At 39.2% G+C, this 20,861-nt stretch overlaps 1 protein-coding gene and 2 long non-coding RNA genes across 4 annotated transcripts; 1 reads left to right on the forward strand and 2 right to left on the reverse strand.

Annotated features, from left to right (window-relative positions):
- On the forward strand, positions 1,245 to 4,331 carry LOC109711192. 2 transcript variants are annotated; one of them, XR_002216530.1, is made up of 6 exons: positions 1,245 to 1,444; positions 1,522 to 1,634; positions 1,717 to 1,818; positions 1,901 to 1,986; positions 2,066 to 2,170; positions 4,203 to 4,331. It is a non-coding gene; the product is annotated as an uncharacterized LOC109711192 (long non-coding RNA). The 2 variants fall into 2 exon arrangements; XR_002216529.1 differs by lacking the exon at positions 2,066 to 2,170 and having other exon boundaries at positions 1,247 to 1,444.
- Positions 12,657 to 14,735, reverse strand: LOC109711643 (lipase 1-like). Its single transcript, XM_020234788.1, has 3 exons — positions 14,320 to 14,735; positions 13,258 to 13,352; positions 12,657 to 12,897 (listed from the first exon to the last, which is right to left on the reverse strand). Exons 1-3 carry the CDS (start codon positions 14,566 to 14,568, stop codon positions 12,657 to 12,659), a joined length of 585 nt encoding a protein of 194 aa, XP_020090377.1. The 5' UTR covers positions 14,569 to 14,735.
- LOC109712033 lies at positions 15,805 to 16,542 on the reverse strand. Its single transcript, XR_002216751.1, has 3 exons — positions 16,407 to 16,542; positions 16,201 to 16,259; positions 15,805 to 16,107 (listed from the first exon to the last, which is right to left on the reverse strand). It is a non-coding gene; the product is annotated as an uncharacterized LOC109712033 (long non-coding RNA).

A 20,861-nucleotide genomic window follows, 5' to 3' on the forward strand; every position in this document is an offset into this window, starting at 1 on the left:
AAGAGATATAACTTAGTTCACCAAAGCAAACAGGAGCAGATGTGATTTTAAAAGTATTCTCCAAGTCTTTGATGATAGATATTGCCATCCTACTCAAGAAAAAAAAATAAGGTGCAAAAAATCAAGATGATGCTTACAATTTGTATCCTCTTCTATGGCTTGCAGTTTGAGCCTTTTATTGATTTCTCATGTTGCTGTTTTTTTAATATGTTAGCATTCTCCACTCAACAACCAACAATCGTTGCGAGTATTATAATGAATTTTAAATTCTTTTCTATTTCATGAAACCTCGATAGAAACATTCAATATTGATCGACAAATATGCAACCAATGAAACCTAAAGGGACGTCCTTAATGTTTCAAATAATCTAGTCAAAAATAATTATCTAGAGACCCATTAATTAGAATGTTTTTTATTACCACATTTTAGCAATTTGAAGCACTAATGGCACCTGTGGAGGCATTGAAATCATAGTTGGGTTGTCTCCTTTATCTGCTTATGATTCTTTTCCCTCTCTCCATAACTCGTTGCCTTCCCTTCCCACAGAGGAACCCCGAGGGATAGAGACCCATCCTGTAATAGGCTGAAATTTGATTAGAAGCTAATTGTGATCAAAGTGGTCAAAATAATGCTAAAATGGAAATTAAGTATTTCTAAACTTAATTAGTGGCTTGAGGACATCAAGTGACAGGTTTTGGAAATGTGAGAATAGATAAGAATGGAATTGGAGTGGCTAAAGACATCCAATTGCCATTGCTACTCTTATGCTGAAATTTTAGTTAACTTGGTCAAAAATGATCAAGTTAATGCAAATTTGAGAATTAAATGTTATCAAATTAATTTGGTAGCTTGGGAAGTTCATTTGGCATGTTTTGGAAGTGCTCGAAGTGAATTGGAAGTGGCAGAAACCTCCAATCACTGCTGCTATCAAGTAATGCTGAAATTCCGAGTTAATGTTGATCAAAATGATCAACATGATGCCAAATTGGAAATTAATTGCTTCCAAATTAATTTGACAACTTGTAGAGGTATATTAGTGTAATTTGGAAGTGCTTGAGTGGACTTGAAGTGAGTTGGATGGGCATAATAAGCTTCAAAGTGCTGCTGCAGCTAGTTGTTTAGTGCAGGGACTGAATCGTAAGCTTCAGGGACTGAAATGTAAATATGAAGGTTGCAATGTACTTTTGCAATTCTAAGGGGCTAAGCTGCATTTTTTCAGTCTTATCCCTTTACCCCAGTTAATCTGAAGGTGTACACGTATTGGGACACCCCTCCACCAGCCTAATCTTATTCCTTTTCTCCTCTCTTTCTCTCTCAGCCAAGAAACAACCTAGTGGGCTGTTGGAGCTGAATTCTTGATGTTGGCAGCTTGGGGATTTGTAGGCTGAGGTTGTGAGACCTGATTCAAGCAGGGAGTTAATTGGAGAAGCTTCAAAAATTAAAGTAAGTTAAATCCTCACCTGATTTATATTGGAGCTAGCTACTTAGAGAAGAGTTAAAGGAAGAACTCTTGCTGTCAGGACTTGAGAGCTGATTAGGACTGGCAGACTTGGTGTCTTCGGCTTGGTGGAGTGGCCGAGCTGAGAGAGGATGCTATTGGAGTTGAAGTAACCTGGCGTAACACTTAATTAAGGTAAGCAACTTGCCCCTCAGCTGAGAATTAATTACAACTACAAAGGGATTAAGTTTATAGTATTAGAATGCTGAAATTTCAGATTTGTGAGCTGAAATCAAGTTGATAGATGTTCTTGGTACTGCCGAAATGCAGGGATGGCCTATTTGATGCAGTGAGCAAGTTAATTTAGCATCAAACTATAGTAAGTTCCTTCTATATTGAATTACAGTTAAATTAGTTGCTTTAGAATGGATCGAATTGAGTCTTATGGTCGAAAATTTCAGATTTGGGGCTACCAAGTGGAGTTGATACCTTGAGTGGGTTCTTGATGCTTCAAGCTGAAATTAATTAGAAGAAGTATCTAATTAAGGTAAGTTTGAACTAGTATTGGACTATAATTAAGTTACTTACCTTAACGAAGAGTTAATAAAGGCTTTATTGACTGCCAGGATTAGAGCTTGGTAAACTAGTTGTAGAACGCAGCGGAAGTTTTCGGTTCGTACCTTTTTGCGGAAGCGATTCAGATTACAACTCGATGAGCCCGGATCGTCGAGGTTGATTCACATGTCCTTTGATCGTCCTTGATTAAATCTTCTCACGTTCCAAACTCGCGATGGATCGAACTACAAACGAGCGCGATCGAAAATCCACCGTGCAAGTCCCTCTAGAATAATAGGTCAATGGAGGATGTGGTTTCTCGCTATTATTTTTTTTTTATTCTCTCTCTGTTTACGTTCTTTCCGTGTATTTTTTGTTATGTGGGATCGCCCGCATATTTATAAGGAATTCCAAAATCCTAATGGCGTTAGAGATAAGGCCAAATCGGTTATTAATTGTTATCCTAATATGACTAGGATTTATCTCTAACTAACTTTCCAATTTGAAAGCGAGATTAATTCCAATCCAATTAGATAACATAATATCCGTCGGATCGAACCCGCTTATGGGCGTACCCGATTCGATTTAACCGAATGCCAACACTAGTAAACCAGAATTGGAGAGAGAGCTTCCTGCTGTTGGAACTAGTGAGCAGAGAATCAGCTAAGAGAAAGAACTCTGGAGCATTGATACAGCTAGTGAGGTAAATTGATGTTTATTCCTGAATTAAGTAGTGTGTTAGCTACGTTAAGACTGATTTTAAGTAGCTAAAGTTGAAGTTAGCAGTTGAACTAATGCTGAAAACTGGGAAGTTTAAATGCTGAATTTCAGCATTGAAGATTTTATGCTGAAGCTGAGAGGGATGCTTATTCCTGAGTGGAGTGGGCTGGTATTGCTTTAAAAGAGTGTGATCAAAACAAGTATTTCTTTTATACTCGTAATAAGCTGTGGAGGAGAAGGTGGAGTGCTGAAAATTCAGCGTTATGTAGGATTCTGTATGGTGCAGAATTCATTAGAGCTGAAATAGGCCAATTGAGTAATTGATCTAGAAAACTCAAATTAGAGATGATTAGAACAAAGTTGAAATTGTTTAACTCTAATCTTTAAATGAAATTGGGGGTAAATTCACTCTAATTTCTGTTTAGAAGAGCTGCCAAGAGAACTAATAGGGAAATGAAGCAAGATTTCAGCTTAATGCTGAAATCAATGCGGAATTGACACTTTATATAGCATTGAAATGCTAACTTGTAAAATATGAGAATAAGGCTCTAGTTTAATGTCTTCTGATCCTTTATAATGATAATTAAACATGTCCGAAAGTCTAAATTGACTTTACGACAGGTCGGCGACGCGTTAATTAAGATAGAAGCCATTTTGGCTCTATTTGCATCGAGTCGCGAGAACTAGTTGTCGACGCGTTCCGAGACGTGGATTCTAATTGTTGACACCACTACAGGTGGGTGGTGCTATCCGAAGTCTTTGAATCACCTTTTATGTCTATGATTATTCATTGAGCATATTTATATTTGTAGTCATGCATTATAGGGTGTTCGGCGTTGTGCAAGTGAAAATGTAAATTCCTATCAACAAAGAGAACTCGTGAACCTTAGAATGTGGACATAGAACCCTATGAATGCACGGACTATAACAATAGTGAACTTGGTGACATTCTAACTAGAGAATTGGATAGCATTGAGAAATAAAACAGTGAAACTAGCAAAAAGAGCTAGTTAGAGTTAAAGTGTGACATTGGCTATTATTGAATCCTCTAAAAGAGGATCAGATCTTACTCACATAGTCTGTTTTTAGCTTGGTGGTGGTCGCTCCCCCCAGGCAGTGCGCTCCGGAGTGGTCACTTGATGGGCTAAAGTATTTGCCCTTGGACTAAAGTATCTGTCCAGCAGACGGTCCCGTCGGGAGGCAGCTTAGGGCCCGCAAGGGATTGAGTTGGTGAGTTACAGTTAACCAAATGGTTAGCTAGATTGATTGAGTATTGGTACATTACAGCATGCATGCATACTTACAGTTTTCATATATCATTTCTTTCAGCTTGGTACAGGCATTGTAGTAGTTATATGTTATAGTTGGTTACTATCTGTTTACTTTTTTTGCTACATATGCCTGAATAGACCTAGTGGGTGAGTCGCGAGGTCGGCGGCCGAACCCACTGGGAACTTTTCTGTAGTTCTCACACCACTAACTATACAGGTTCCAGTGCGAGCGTTGTGGCCGAGGATCGCGGCAAGAGCCCTGCAGCCTAGCTAGCAGACACCAGTGTTTAGTGGTATCCCATTTTGAGTTCATGTGAGACATTTTGATGTACAGAGACATGTAAATGAATGTATTATAAAGCATGTAAATAACTAAATGTTTCAGTTATTTAGTTATGTAAAGTTCAGTTTAAAAGTTTTAAATTACAGTGAATTTTTAGTATAGCTAGCTTACTATCACTTGTGATTGTTGCTTGCCCTCGTGCAAGCCATGTATATTGAAATGTTATCTTGGGAATTGTTTATTTCTTTATACATATACTCGTTGTTGTTGAGCCTTGGGCGGACAGAGGAGGTTCTGTCCGTTCGGCGCCTGTGTACGGGCCCGGATCGACCAAATTGGTGATAGCGGGATATGACACATCCATTGCAAAACCTAGGGGGCAGCAGCAGCAATGGCTTTCTCAGCCTTTTCTTTTTCTTCTTCTTCCTCCGGCGTCTTCTTCTCCCGTAGATCTCTACGGTGGCTCCTCGAATGCAGAGGCGAGAAAGATCGATCCTTTTTTCAGTTGTTTTTGTTGTTTTTCTTAGGTTTTCGATCTCCTATCGTTGTTTTAGCTCTGAGATCAAAGGTTGGAGCGAGGGATTTGGACCTATCCTGGAGTGGAAACCCCAGAGATTCCGGCTTCTTGGTGTTTGGATCGGGAGAGAGGGGGTGGTTGGGGTTCTTGATCTACGTTGCTTAGATTCACGCGGCGGAGGGGCCTAGATGCCCCCTTTGTAGCTGGGAAATTTGATGGATCCTGAACCCTTGCCGTGAGATCGCAAGGACTTAGTCTCGAAGGAATGGAAGCATGATAGAGGGGTGGGCTCCGATGCCCTAGGCGGCGGTGGCGCCTCCTCTACGCCTTGGTGGAGAGAGCCCTACCACGGGACTCGCTCCTTCTTCCGCGCTTCCCCTCGCCGGCCTCCGTCAGTTACTATCGTGGAAACCCCTCTCAGTTCTTATTCCGAAGATCCCGCCTCCTGTGGTTGCACCTCGTCTCGACCGGACAAGTATTGTATCGAAGATGAGGGCTTTAGACCCTCTGGAAGTTACGACGGTAGGGGTGGTAGAAACAGGAGCAACGGCGGAGGTGGAGGTGGCGGCAGCAACAGCAGAGAGGGCCCAGATATTTTCGGCGATCTCCTTTCGAGATTCCTAATGGCAGTAGAGAGGTAAAAAAGGAAGGTGGGGAAAGAGAAGGAAATGGAATAGCCGTTGTGGCGAAAGCATAGGGAAGTTAAAGCCGAGTGGAAATACTGCAACGGAAGAGGAAGAAAGAACGGATGCACGACATGGAGAGGAGACGTTACTTGCCATATAAAGAAAACGGAAAGGATAGAGAAGCGGTTTGGTTCAGAAATTAAGAGAGTTTAGTTCAGAGAAGAGAAGCATCGGGTGAGGAGGAGATGGGTCGTTCGGTTCAAAGCCACAATTCGGTAACTAAGAATTCGTATAGTTTAATAGATTCAATGGGCGGTTTGGTTTAAATGCTAAAAGAGTGGTTCGGTCCAAATAAAATAATTTGGTTCAAAATAAGGCTATGAGGATGAAGAATGATTTGCCACGTGGCTAAAATTATTGTGGCTTCATATAGGTTTATAGATTGTTGCATTGAGAACATAAACTACATGCAAAGAGATGTTTGTCAGCATGTCCACGTAATAATAGCTAAACTTTAACTAAAATATTTCCCGGGTAATATAGTGATGAACATCCTAAAATAAATAGAGCTTAAAAAAGAATCCAACTCCACCAAGATGTTTAGTCCGGCATCTCTTTTGTTCACTCAAATAGCAGAGTCATTGAAGATTTACGAGTTCAAAATATATCCATATGCACATAGTATATTCATCTATATCACTTCGGCAAAGAACTTTTTAAATCACACAAAATCCCATCCCGTAGAGTTTATCATCTTATGACGTGCTCCTATACCCAAACAATGAAACAAGCTCTAAAAATTATCTGCTTACGATTTGGACCCAGTAATCCTATATGGATAAGCACTTTCAGCAACACTTTGCACAAATCCTTGAAGAATTGAGAGTAGAAAAGAAACAAGCATCAAGAGAAAGGGAGTGTGTTTTTTTTCTAAACAATCTTTCATAGTATGGGTTAGTTAATAGCACATACAGGTGAAACTAATGCTGTAAATGGTTTCTCACCAATAAGCTACTCAAGAAACAAATGGAAATGGACAAAAAAACAAAAAATTGCCCCTATTGTACAAAGAATATCTTCTTGCTTTACTTCATTGCAATAGTAAATGCAGAGCTGAAGATGTCTAACCACTGTAACAATGTCCAGAGAACCAAATTAGTCTGAGAACTATTGTTTGTATAATATAGCAGTAAATAAATATAAGAACTTCAGAGAAACCAAACAAATCACAAATCACAACATAAGGAAGAACCAAGAATTAGCTAAGTGTTTGAAATCAGATTCCGCATTTTTCTGTTCCACTACAGTGTTAAAGATAAATTACAAAAAAAAGACCACCTACTTTTAAGACCTTGCCTCTCTATCCGCATGAAAAAAATTGGCATCAATCGCAATAACATGTTACCACCATCTCATATAGGCCCAAAAGTTTAGGATGACTAGCGGATTTGGATGTAAAACTTCACTAGAACTAGTTCGTATACTGTGTCAATTTTATGTTTGAATATTTATCCAACTTACAACTTAGTGACAAATCTACAACCAAATAATAGAGATTTTTTTAAAAAATAGATTTATTATTTGGTCATTTATTAGACAATTTATTCAATTTATGTGGTTTTTGTACACTCAGTATGATCAAGACTTTCCATTAACTCATTTGCATTGTGTTTTGCATTCAACTCATTCATAATTCCAAAATTTGGGGCTTGTTTTTGACAATAGTAAACCGGAGGGTTGGAGCAGATGCAATTTTGGTTTTGCAGGTAGCTAATAAGAAAAACGCTGAAGTGCAAGTTTCGTAATTTGGGCTAGTAGTAAGTAAAATATCATTCACGGTTTAGTGACAATAATAGCACAAGAACCTGTGCAGTGGAAGAGTAAGAAACTTCATACAAACTAAGCATACTCCAAGTGAAAGCGTATACTTTGACTTATTAATCCTGTTCAGTAATTAACCTTCAATTGAAGCAAGACATTTCGAAAATAACTTGTCGGACTATATGGCTGCAATTTTTATTCTTCAGTTGCAGTCCTATGAAACAGACTAAATTAACTGGTCCGTAAAGCACAGTTGACCACTCCACTATCCACCTACATATCCAGCAGAAATAAACAGAGCTCTAATAAAAACACAACTAGCACATCTAATAAAACAAACGACTAGTGAATGATAAGTTCTAGGAACCATTTAGAAAGTTTCAATCTGTACTAAAAATTCTCCCTTTCACGTTTCAATCTGTACTAAAAATTCTCCCTTTCTCATTTCTTTACATGGATCCCATAATGACAAGAGAGCTTTATGTCAAGGACTTAGAAAAATTTCAGCCCATTACAAGTCCCTATCCCGACCTCGCTAACTGAAATTGGCAGCCAAAGAGTGTCACACCCCAATAATCCCACATCGGATATGAATGGGGATGTGATTGGGTATATAAAAGACTTAAACACTAGTAATAATAAGGGAAAACTTCAAATACCCCCCTGTGGTTTCACTTTTTTCACTTTAATACCCTGTGGTTTAAAATGTATCAAGTTAGTACCCTATGGTTTCTCACGTTATCACTTTAGTATCCTGTGGTTTAAAATGTATCAAGTTAGTACCCTGTGGTTTTGCACTTTATCACTTTAGTATCCTGTGGTTTCGTACTTTATCACTTTAGTACCCTGTAGTTTATAAACCACAGGGTACTAACTTGATACAAAAATAAAACTATAGGGTACTAAAGTAATAAAGTGAAAAACCACAGGATACTAACTTCATTTTAAACCACAGGGTACTAAAGTGATAAAGTGAGAAACCACAAGGTACTAACTTGATACACTTTAAACTACAAGGTACTAAAATGAAAAAGTGTGAAACCACGGGGGGGTTTTTGAAGTTTTTCCTAATAATAACTAGGCTTAAGCATTTTGGGCCGGTGTTTGGGCCCAACGAGTTATTATTGCCAGTGGGCTAGGTCGTTATATTTGGTATCAGAGTCAGTTCACCAGCCAGAAATGTGTGGCGAGTAATAGGCTATGCCAGAGTCTGAATGACAAAATAACCGGCTATGCCAGGGTCTAGATGACAAGGCTAGCGAAACGAGTCTCATATCGCCTGGTGATCTTGTGCTGTGTGTGTGATTGGACTGACGAGAACGTCAGGGCCTTAACGGAGGGAGTCTGTCACACCCCAATAATTCCACATCGAATATGAATGGGGATGTGATTGGGTATATAAGAGACTTAGACACTAGTAATAATAACTGGGCTTAAACATTTTGGGCCGATGTTTGGGCCCAACAAATTATTATTGCTAATGGGCTTGGTCGTTACAAGAAGGTACCATTCTAGCACCTTGTGTGGGAGACAAAGGGTAACGCAATTGCAGCATTAAAGCCTCGAAAATTGCCAGCAGATGCCCAAAGGTCACGAGCAACTCTTGGGTTCCCTTTCATAGTTTTTCTAGCCTGTAGTGTGTTAACGTACGATGGTCAGTGGGCAGAATCAATGTACCATATGCCTATACGTAAGAGGATTGGCTGAGGCCAAGGCATAGAGAGATGCACTTGTAATTCTATTTTTCTAAGTAATAGAGTACTTAGTTTTTTTTTTTTTTTTTTTTTTNTGTTTTTTTGCAGACCCTGTCTCTCTTTTCACTCTTTTGCACTTAGTCGCAGACCAGAGGTCCGGGATAGCAAACAGAGAGCAAGACTTGCCCATCTTCGCTGAAGAAGTCGGGGGCCACACGGGCTTAGTGAGCAAAATTCCTAAGTCCGTGAAATTAAGCTACTTAAATATTTCTCTTCTACATGACAGAGTTTTAGTCACGATGATATCTCAACAGCACAAAAAGCGTACATATGTAATGCAGTTTCTGAGATGAATAGTTTTTTATCAGAACTGAAATTGAGAGTCGCTATTTAGTAACTACATCATGAGCATAAGGCATACAAAAACCTGGCAGAGAGGCCAGACTGAAATTTTCAACAGGGTCATCCTTTCCTAAAATAAGTGCTTCGTCAACATGATTTGAAGAAATCTTCAATATTATCATTCTTTTCATAAGATCCAGTACTATAAAAACCCCTAAAACATCATCTTGAACAGGCTAGATTGAAATTTCTCCTACCAACCGACTATAATGGGAGTTTAGATGACCACAAGGGTGAAACTTCAAAAACTGACGCCCATTAAAACTTTCAATATAGAAGTTACTATTATCTAGATAGTTGTTCATCCATATTCCTTATTTCTGCAATAAAATTGAGGTTTGCCACCATTGTTATGTGACCTAAAATAGATTGGGTGTTTGGACCCCAGTGAAACAGGCACCTAACCAATTTGATTTTATTTTCAGACTAGAAACAGATTTGAACAACTAAAATTCTATTAAACTAAGACTTGACCGGTTAACTAGTTGGCCTGAATAGCCTAGCTGCCTAGGTGAAGCAGGCTATGCACATGGGCTCCTGTTTTGTCATAGTCCAAAACCTCACTTATTGACTATGTTGCACAGATACGGATACGGGGATACGGATACGACACGATACGGATACGGCGATACGGCAATTTCTAAAACTTCTAGGATACGATACGCGGAATATACTTGAATAAAATATTATTTTAAATATATTTAAATATATGTTGATTATATGTAATAATATATTGAGAACAATCAGGATATCTGGACTATATTAAGGAATATATTCTAATATGCATTAACTTGTATAATTGTTCTACATATGTTCATAAAAAAAGATAATCAATCATATAAAATAATAACTCAAAAAGTATCAAACCAACTATCATCCAACTTGATCAAATGATAATAATAGATATGTAGTCGCATAAACTAGATAATTAGCCATTCAATATATATGTATGTTTTGTTAGTTCTATTATTAAATTAGTAATAAAAAAATATGCTAACAATTTAATAGAAAAGGAAAAAAATAATATTTTCTATAGCCTTTGTTGCTTAATGCTAGGTTGACAAATTAGATGAAAGAGAGTAAATACTGTGTGAAGATAGAACGAGAGGGAGAGCCTTCTACCATTCAATAGCAAAAAGCGCCTTCTACCATTCAAGAGGAAAAAGATAGATGAAATGACAAATTGAACAGAGATTGACGTTTTTCTCACTCTTTTCCTTCTTTCCAATAAGTTTGGACGTAAGCTTTTAAAAAAATTTTAAGTTTCGATCATTTTAGACCAAAAAAGAAGCTAGCCGTGTCCCCCCCGTATCCCCCCGTATCCCTCACGTATCCGAGCGGTATCCGAGCCGTATCCGATATTTTTTAATTTTTTAAAATTGCCGGATACTTCATTCCCGTATCGGACACGTATCGGGCGCGTATCGGGCGCGTATCGGTATCCGATACGTATCCGATACGGGTACGGCATGAAATTCGAAGTATCCATGCTTCATAGCTTATTGAAGTTCAAAAGATCAAAAGAAAAGGAAAAACTTCAATTTAGTTAGATTTAATACCTAATCCTCTAGTAGAAAAGCAAGCAACCAAGAAATTAACTATCTGGTGCATCAAAGCCTATCTAGCAAGTCATACTGTACTCACGACTTATAAGCATGTACCGTACCTCGATGCTGGTAGGCATGTCGAGTGAGACATTTTGATATGCCAAGCATATTGTACACCGTGCCAATAACATGACATACAATTTTTTCCCTATTTCCTTCTCCAAATCTCTCTCGCTCTCTCTCTCTCTCTCTCTCTCTCTCTACAAGAGCAGAAGAAATAGGAGTAAGTTATCTCTCTCTCCTGCTCCCTCTTCTTCTTTGAAAATTATAAAATATGAATTTTCCATTAGTTTCCTTTGGAAAAAAATATATCACAAAGAATGAAAGAGTAAGTAGATCCGCTTGATACACTCATCAAATTATACCCCCATCACAGTACAAATTATACAGACCTCATTATTGTTGTATTTACTTATTAACTTCATATGTATTGCATTACAAATGTAGATTTGTGGGTATTAAAAGTATACAGCCAACTGCAGCCAATGGGTCAAAAGAAACAATGAATAGAAACCCATACCAAAGAAACGACCATAAAAGACTTCTTTTGATCAAAAAAGGCCAAATAAACCTGTGCCAAAGTGTGCCCGTGTGTGTCAATTGGTGGTTTGCATGCCTATCAGCACACATCAGTGCCAACACTCAGCACCGCGTTGAGCCCGTGGTCGTGACAATAAGGACTCAGCATGCGCCCTTACCTCTGCACTTCAGTCCTTCGAACTAAACATCAAGCCATCAACTCATGTCTCTCAAATTAGAAGTAGTTCTTAATTTAAGTTCAGGGTCCTAAATATTCTAATGATCTTTGATAAAAATAAAATAAATTATGTAGATTAGACATTATCTTACTTATTTCCAGCTATTAATCTGTTATTTATATGTTCCTCTATTTGNAAGTACTCGACTGTAACTCCCAGCATCAGATTGAACTAACAATGAAAGTGTTTCTAATGATATAAAATATACTTACGATCAAAGTGTTTCCACTAACCGTTAGATTGAACCTGCTGGAGTCAACCAACCAGAATAACACGCAGGAAATTTATTTTAAAATTTTTGTTTCTTACGTTGCCCGGGCATGAATATCAACTTATTTTCTGAGAAACCAAACTACATAAGAACAACAACGAGCATATATATATACATGATCTTTTGAGGAAAAAGATGTGGATCCAAAAACTAATCGCAAGATCCTGTAGCTAGCCGTCTCATATATCTACCTAAAAACATGACCGATCACCAGAAATCTGGGAATAACATTTTAGTTTCCTGAAAAGGTTCTACAATTCTATATCCCCGATTCCCCGTTACGACCAGTATTAAATAATGCAAAGCAGAGTTTCGTAATAGCTTCTTAGTTTCTAGATACTGACATAGATTACGACCTAGACATGAGATCAGATCTGAAAAGAACATATGAAATCATTAGAAAATGGGTGAGAAAAGCGAAAATTGGCTAAAACAGCTCCTGCCCCGTAGATTACTTAACACGATCTCACAACACTAAAGAAAACGCTGGATCAAAACCGAACGAATCAAATATTAAGTAGAAAAAAAGCGTCTTCAAATATAATCCTCTGATTCCAACAAAAAATACACAAAATGTGAGCTAAAACATAGATCTAAAACCCTAAAAAGAAAAAAAAAAGATCCAGGATCGTGGGAAGCTCACCTCTATCGAGTCACCACCACCTCAGATCTCGAAGCCAAAGAGAGAGAGGTTAGGATACAAAAACGAAACCCTCGAATGGAGATATAAAGGAAGAGAGAATAGAGAGGGAGAGAGAGACAGGGAACAAATGGGGTAGCCTCGTTCTTTCTTTCGCTTTTGATTTTTTTTTAAAATTTTTTTTGATACCTTCTTCGTAAATTTTCCCAAATCTGGAATTGCCATAAATGCTGCTGTGCTTCTCTCCATAGTCTACTTGCCCTCCTTTCAAATAATAGAACAAGTCACGTGCCCTGAAAAATAAATTCCTCAAATCCCATCTTTTATCAATAACCAAACACAAACGCGAATTCTCTCAACTACAAATGATTTTGAAATAGACCACTCAAACTGTTTCTTCTATTTCTATCAAATAAAATTGGAAATTTTGCTAAACCTGACATTGATCTGAACACATTTTTAGCCGACGAAACTGCAGAATTCATCATAGTTAACGGCTAATAGCTGACAAAATCGTTAGTTTTTAATGAATTTTTCCACATCAATTTAGAAAAGTAACTCAAATCAAAACGATAAAAAGTTGACGACACAACCAATAACAAAATCAAAATGATGAAGAGTTTTTATTCCAAGTAAGAATTATTCGTATCAACCTATCATGAACGCTGGTCAAAGACCCCAAATCCGGCACGAGAACGCGATGGTCCTTCTTCTCCGCTCCAGCGAAGTACGAGAGCCCTCTGAGCCTCTGTAACCAATCAATCAAACAAAATAAAATTACAATAAATAAATAAATAAATAAATTTGGCCCCCTAAACTTCTTTTTTTATTCGATTTGCACTTCTCTACTTACTAACCGCTTGATTTAGCTCCTTCCGTTAGCAATTTTTGTAATTTTGTTAGAACACGAAAGATGCACGTGGCAGTTTCAATTGTTAACAAAAGTAGCTACATCAAATGGCTAGTAAGCAGTGAAAATGTTTAGGTGGTGCCTACACATTTTAACAAAGAAAGAAAAAAAAAACTATATGAAAATTACCTGAACTATACACTATTTTGAGTCGGCTATTCAATCTTTCAAAATTTTAATTTTACTATCCAACCTTTCAATTTGTTTGATCTGAATCAATGAACGACACTTCATCTTCAAAATTTAAATGCGTTGTTTATCTTTACAAGTTTAATTGGTATCCTTCCCGTAATTCTCGCAACTGTAAATTTTATTAAAAGTAAGAAACTAGCTTAAATTCTAAAGTTCGGACAAATTAAAAGGTTCAGCAGTAAAATTAAAATTTTGAACGTTTGGATAGCAAATTCAAAATAGTTCATAGTTCAAAACCTAAGTTCTGTACATAAAAAAAAAGAAAAAGAAAAAGAAAAATCCCCCACAATTTTTTTTTTTCGCATAGACATTTCATCAAACACCTAACAGGCGAAAACATACACCCAACTCAATCCATCCACCCCTCGATCATTTATCTTTACAAGTTTAGTCCCTATAATTCGCCATGTATAAATTGATCATTTAAATTTGAAAATTCTACCAAATTGAAAGGTCGGATAGTAAAATCTACATTTTGAAAGGTCAGGCAAAAGCCGATTCAGAATAGTAGCATAGTTGAGGTTAAGCTCCGAAGGAAATATTTCACACGGGCATTTCACCGAACACTTAGCGGGCGAAAATAAAAAAAAAAATCATAATAAAAAAAAGATACCCCTTTGCCGAAGCCGAAGATGCCGTGGACGAGGACGATCGGCGGCTGCGGCGAGTGGGCGAGGACGACAGTCTTCCCCCCCTTCCCCTCCTGCTCGGCGGTGGCGAAGTTGAAGGTGGACGGCCGGAAGCAGTCGGCGGCCGCCTGCGAGAGGTCGGAGGCGACGGCGATGCTCAGGATGTAGAGCCCGAACAGCAGGTGCATCGCCGCGCTTTTGACCGCCGCCGTGCTCGTGGTGTGCTGCGGCATGGAGTGGCGAGGCTCCGCAGCGGCTCCCGTCCCCTCTGATCCCGCGTGGTGATCGCCGGAGATCTCTCCGGCGGCGATCGCCGGAGATCTCGGCAGGAAGAAGAACTGGATACGAATGGGAAGGGTTTGGGAAAAAAAAAATGTCGCCGTATGCTAACGGAATTAGGTGAGGGTTTGGAACTTAAAATATAATGTGGAAATACGAATAAATAAGAATGGTATTGATATTTTAAGAAGCATTAGTTGTGGTATAGTGGTTGAGAGGGATTAAATTAATGTAAAGGTTGCGGGTTCAAGCCCCAGTCTCTTATTTTTTGTGACAGTTTTTTTTCTATTTTGTAACTAAAAACTTTTTTGGTGACATACGAAATTTAAATCCGTAACAAATGCACTACTTTTTTGTAGTGAGAAAACCAGAAAACAGGGGCGTGAGAACTATTAAGAATAGTTCCCAGTGGGCAATTACTGACTTCAGTGAGTGCACCGCAAGGCCCAAAGCTACAATAGATGTCAGTGACTATAAATGTAGGAAAATGAAGGGCAAGTAAAAAAATGTAACTTACTACAACATGATATCTCTGCTTAGTATAAATAGCATAAGTATGAAGTCAACTATGCATACAATACAAGTCTCCAACTATCATAATATCCACAATGCGAAATAGTAAAGTTTTGTTGTTTACTATTCTAGTCAATGTCCAAGTAGTACACTAAGTCATCATGTCATAATGAATACTCAAGTCAAATCTGAAGAGACCCACCCGAAGGCTGTCTATGGCCCTGAGACCCACCCGTAGGCTGTCTGGCCGGTGCCGAGCCTAATGGCCCCGTGGTAGTCATCATCCCCACCCTAGGAATGAGCCTGGCCCACGGCAATCCACTTCGGCGCCCAATCCCGCACGGCGAATATGTATCGCGATGGCCATCTCCGGAGTGCCGGCTTGTAGGGAGCGACCCTCACAAGCATGTGCGAATGAGCACAATGGCAAGTAATCAAACGATCAGTCGCAAGTACCAAATTCTCATGTTCAGTAACATGGTATATAGCAAATGTCCTCGTGGCCAAGTCACTATTTCATCATATCTCAAATATGGAATATAGTTGATGTCAATGTGGCCTATTATCAAGTCTCTATGTTGCAGTTTAATAATTCTCTAGTCCAAGTGCCTCTTTATGACACTATGGCTCATTTTGTCCCAACATGGATACTAAGTTCAAGAACTTATAATTTCTAGTCAAAATCGAAGCATGAAACTTTATTTCCTATCATCTCATAGAATATTCGTCGCATGCATATTAACAAAGCACATTTGTCTCTCTACTATATAGAGTAACTTTCTTGATGCATAACATATGAGTTCCAAGCATTCAAAATTCCCATAAATGCTACTAAACATGAATATGCATGAATTTGAAGAGAATGAAAGCATTTAACCACTTAGGAGGAATTTCCTCCGATTTCAAGGAAGCCAAACCCACCGTCGTCAACGAAGGCTCTCGTTTGTCACGACGAAGGCGTCCACCACACTCCTAGTACCCTAAAGGTACGAGAACAAGTGTCATCTAGTCGAAACGAACGACGCTAAGTTCAATCATTAAGCATATAGGGCTAGGGTTGACGAAAAACTCACCGATTGCGAAGGAAGCTCTCACAATCTCCAAATGGGAGCTAGAGTCCTTCCAATCTAACCTAAACAAAGGTTCTAAACCCATCAATTTGGTACAAAAGCCCTCAAAACGAAAATCCCCAAATTTAACCCTAAAATCCAAAATCTAGGGTTTGATCTAGTAAAATCCAACAAAAACTAGATCTAGAGGAAAGGATCTAGTTACTAACCTCTTAGAAGCTCCAAACTAGGCCCCAATCCAAATGGGGTTGAAGATTCTCCCTCCACAAAGCTCCAATCCCGAGCTCAAGGCTTCTCTCATGGAGGAAACCCAATAAGAAGCAAGAAAAGCAAGGAGGAGAAGATCAAAACCCAACAAAATCCATCAAAAATGGGAGAGAACTCAAGAGAGGGAGTTCTTACCTTGTCTCCTCAGGTTTAGGGCTCAAAGGAGCTCTCAAAGGGGCTGGGGTTGTTTATAAAGGGGTTGCAACAATTGCAAAAACACCCCCCACGAAACTGCCCAGATTCTGCATTGTGTACCGGTACACGGGAAAGTGTACCGGTACACCTTCTGCGAAACTGCCCAACCCGAGCCTCGGGTTGGCAGAAAAACTATTGTGTACCGGTACAACCATCAAGGCGTACCGGTACAAATTCTATACCGGTACAACCATCAAGGCTGTACCGGTACACAGCCTGGCTGAGGCTAATCCGAGAGCTAACCAAAAATTCAACTTTTTGGATTTTGGTACACTGTTTCAAACCACAATTCTCGGGACTCGAACCATAGGTCGGAACACTGTCTACGACCCTTCAGACAGTCTGAGATGGCTCGTCACGCAGATCAAACACTCAAACCTCGCAATTTGCAAAGGTCCAGTGCGTCACAATTTTCAAGCCGATCTCAAGCTAGCTCCGTTTCGCTTGTGTTCGGCACATTGACAATTGAGCCAAACACAGGCCGGCTCGAATTATTTTCGAGCTGGTCTCGAGCTGGCCCGAGCTTGCTCATGTTCTGCTCGTTGACAACCCTCCATATATCTTTAACAAATGAGAATGCAAATTCATAAATTTACTCCAGATGTGAACATAAAATGAAAAGTCAGGAAAATCAGTTTGTGTAAGAAACAGAAAGATTCATAAATCAGGTGTAGCGTCAATGAATTAAGCATGATACTGTTAATCTGTATAAAATGATTCAACCATCCTAAGAAGCCAGATAAGCTTGCAATTAAGAAGGTAACTGAAAATGGAAAGTATAACTTTCAGTTATACTTTTGTCTTGTAAGAGAACATGGAAACAGGCTTGTTTCGTCGAAGCATGATCCAGTGATTCAACAAATATTAAACAATGACTTGTAAAGAAAAATTGTATAACTTATCACAAATTGGCATTGATCTCAAGATATACGAAGTGTAAGTGCAACCTAGTAATTGAACTCTGATGTCTTGGTGCTGTCGGCAAATGATGGACACAACCTGTAACTAGAGCTGAAACGTGGAAAAATTCTGGCCAGGTCATTGTGCTAAACCTTTCATACTAAGTGCAAAGTATCTCTAACAGTAACATCTAGACCATGGAATGCCTATCCTCTCTCTGTATGTGCGCAAACATATATGATAAAAAAGGATTAGTTACCTAACTAAATACTCTTGACTAAAGGTCCAAACAGTACCATGTATGCAAAGCTCATCTTTTGCGACCATCCAAAAACATAAAAGAATTGTCTAACCTGTATTACTGTCATACACACATCTGATGACGCTAGATTACACTATTTGTCCTCAAACTCTTGTTTGTATTTCAAGGTGGTCCCTAATCCTCAATTTATTGCATCAGGGGTTCAAGCTATCAAATTATTCCAATCCTAGTCCTGCTTTCAGTTTCCATTGTTCAGAGAGAGGGAAATCTAATGCACCATGCCACAGTGGCAACTCACTATTTCTAAGCCCATTCATTCTGAGCAAGCATGAAAACTCCTACCATAGAACACTTAAAAATTGCAGGTTACGTGTCTATTAATTAACTGCAAGCCAGCAAGCAAATTAATAGGCAAAGTAGGGTTTCTCTAGCAGGAATTTCCCTACTTTAGTCATAATTGATGGTTGTAGAAACAATGACTCTGCACACCAGATTTTTGTCTATCTGGTAAATGAAAGCTGATAGAAGAACAAGGATTGGAAAATAGGCTTCCTAGTGCAATGTTTATGGACTAACGTACAATTTACCTTCTTAGTTGCATAATTAGAAGTCTTGACAGTCTTTGTATAATGTCTTCTTCAATCCTAGGAGCAAAATTGTGAAGTCCTTCACAAACCTTTGAATACCAAGATTTCAGAAACCATATTTTTGTAGTCTGGAATTTTACAACAGCGCACCAGTAGGTTCTTTTCAAATTTGTGGCTGCATTAGAATCTGTGCTTGTTTAGTTCTGCTTATCTGAATCTATGCTTGTTTAGTTCTGCTCAGATAACCCAAAAAAAGGTGTTTGGCATTTATGCAATACTTAAGGAAGCGCAAAAAAATGCGTTCTTCATCCCAACCACAAAAGCTCCATTGTTCGATCGCCTGTAATATAGGCAAAGGCCGAACGCACAAATCATAGTTATTGAACACATTAAAATGATGAGAATGCCCATATACAAAGAGTATACTTCATGTCTGCCTAATTTAAATTTGTCCAAACTATACATTCTTTCTCTTCTGTCGTGAAAAATGCAAACTCTCTCTCTCTCTCTCTCTCTCTCTCTCTCTCGCATGCGCATACAAGAGGAGACCCTCCACCTGCTTGGTCGTAGGGGACCATCACCTCTGCAAGCAGGAGAACGTAGGCCCTTCTTATCTGCGAGCACAAGAAGATGAGAAGGCTCCTACGTAAGCAGCAGGAGATCCTCCTCCTATGCCAGAAGGAAAACCTCCTACAGAAGACAGAGGGGTTTCCTCTCCTAAGGTTCACAGAGGAACGGCGCCTCTCCTCCACCTTTATAAACAAAAGAGGAGAAGCTTTACCTTCCCCTTCTTAATGCCAAGCAGAGGGACCCTTGCCGTAAAGGCTAAGGAGGAGCGCCCATCCTCCTTAGCATGGAGAAGCTTGCTCTCCTGCATGAAAAAGGAAATTCTCCATTCCGCGCTTGCAAGAGGACTTCCACCTCTGTAAGAAGCAAAGTGTAAGGTACAGAACTTCTTAAATTATGAAAACTGGAGGATAAGTCAGAATTCTTTTTATAAGGCTAGATTTAAAGTTTCATATCATTCTGACACCCGAGAGGTGGAAAATAAAATCCGACAGTTATCTGATAAAGATTAGAGTTCGGTAGAGCTTCCGGTGACCAAACGGGGTCGAAACTAAAAGATTAAAATTTCTTTCAGTAAGTTAAGTAAAACCGAGCATGACTGCCAAATTTGAGCTCAAGCGGACGTTCAGAAGGGCAGACGAAAAATATCTGTATCGTGCTGCTAAACTGAATGTGAATAGTGTTCTTGGATAACTTGGAGGTCAAGTTTCCTATGAAACTTGGGATAACTTGGAGGTCAAGTTTCCTATGAAACTTGGAGGTCAAGTTTCCTATATACATATATATATGAAGGATTGAACCTTTTCTCTCATTCCCTCACACTTGCAACCAAAGAGAAAGATCTCTCTCTCTCTCTAGCAATTTCTCCACCAAAGAGAGGAATTGGAGGTGGATTTGGAGAAGAAAAAGCCTGCTTAGAGGTGAAGCTTTCTTTTTCTTCACCATTGGCTTGAAGAGAGCTTGGGTTTGAGAGGTTCGGCGATACGACGAGGCTACGTGAAGATATTAAAGAACGAAGCCGTTAAGGTACAGATTGCCGCAGCTCGCGGCGAAAGCTTCCAAAAATCACGAAATCGGAACCCTAACCTCGTGATAGCGATAAAAGGTGGGGCGTGTCATCCCGAAACATCCGGGTTTCTTTTTATGTCTAAGTTAATTATATTGATCATATTGTGCTATAGGAATAGTAGTTGTACATTTCCATTTCCTTGCATGCTTTCTTGGTAGTGTAGCGGGGTGAGCTTGACACGTGGACTAGGATAGTATGAGGATTGGGTCTTGTGACATAGAATCCTATAGTGGCAAAAGTGATGAACTTGGACATAGCCTAGTAGAGGGGCATTTAATTAGTGTGGTAGAAACACTAAACTTGAACGAGTGGCATGTCAACTAGTAGAAAACTTACTACAATGATCAAACGAGTGGCATTGAGTCTAGTATAGTAAACTTGACATGAACCCAGGGATAGTAGAGGTCCCAACATTGATTATATATCATGATTGTGCAGTAGAGGCACATTGACCCTAGTAGACAGGGTATCCTCTTGAGAGGATTGGATCATACTCACTAGTCTGTTTTCGCTTGTCGGTGGTCGCTCCACCGAGGCACGAGTCTCCGGAGTACTTCACTAGGGGCAGACGTAGTTGTCCCGCAGACGGTCTCGGTGTGCGAGTACAGTTTCTCCTCACCTATGAGATTGAGAGTGAGTCGAGGGTTAACCTACGGGTTAACCAAGTAGATTGGGTAATAAACATGAAATGCATAGTAGACTTGCATTATTACCTTGAGTAGACATAGTGTATGTTGTAGTTTACATTACTATGCACCTTTATATACTCATGACATGATACTAGCATGATAGTAGTTGTTGCATGCATTATTATCAT

This window comes from Ananas comosus, linkage group 6 (genome assembly GCF_001540865.1).
Source record: "Ananas comosus cultivar F153 linkage group 6, ASM154086v1, whole genome shotgun sequence".
Classification (NCBI taxonomy): domain Eukaryota; kingdom Viridiplantae; phylum Streptophyta; class Magnoliopsida; order Poales; family Bromeliaceae; genus Ananas; species Ananas comosus.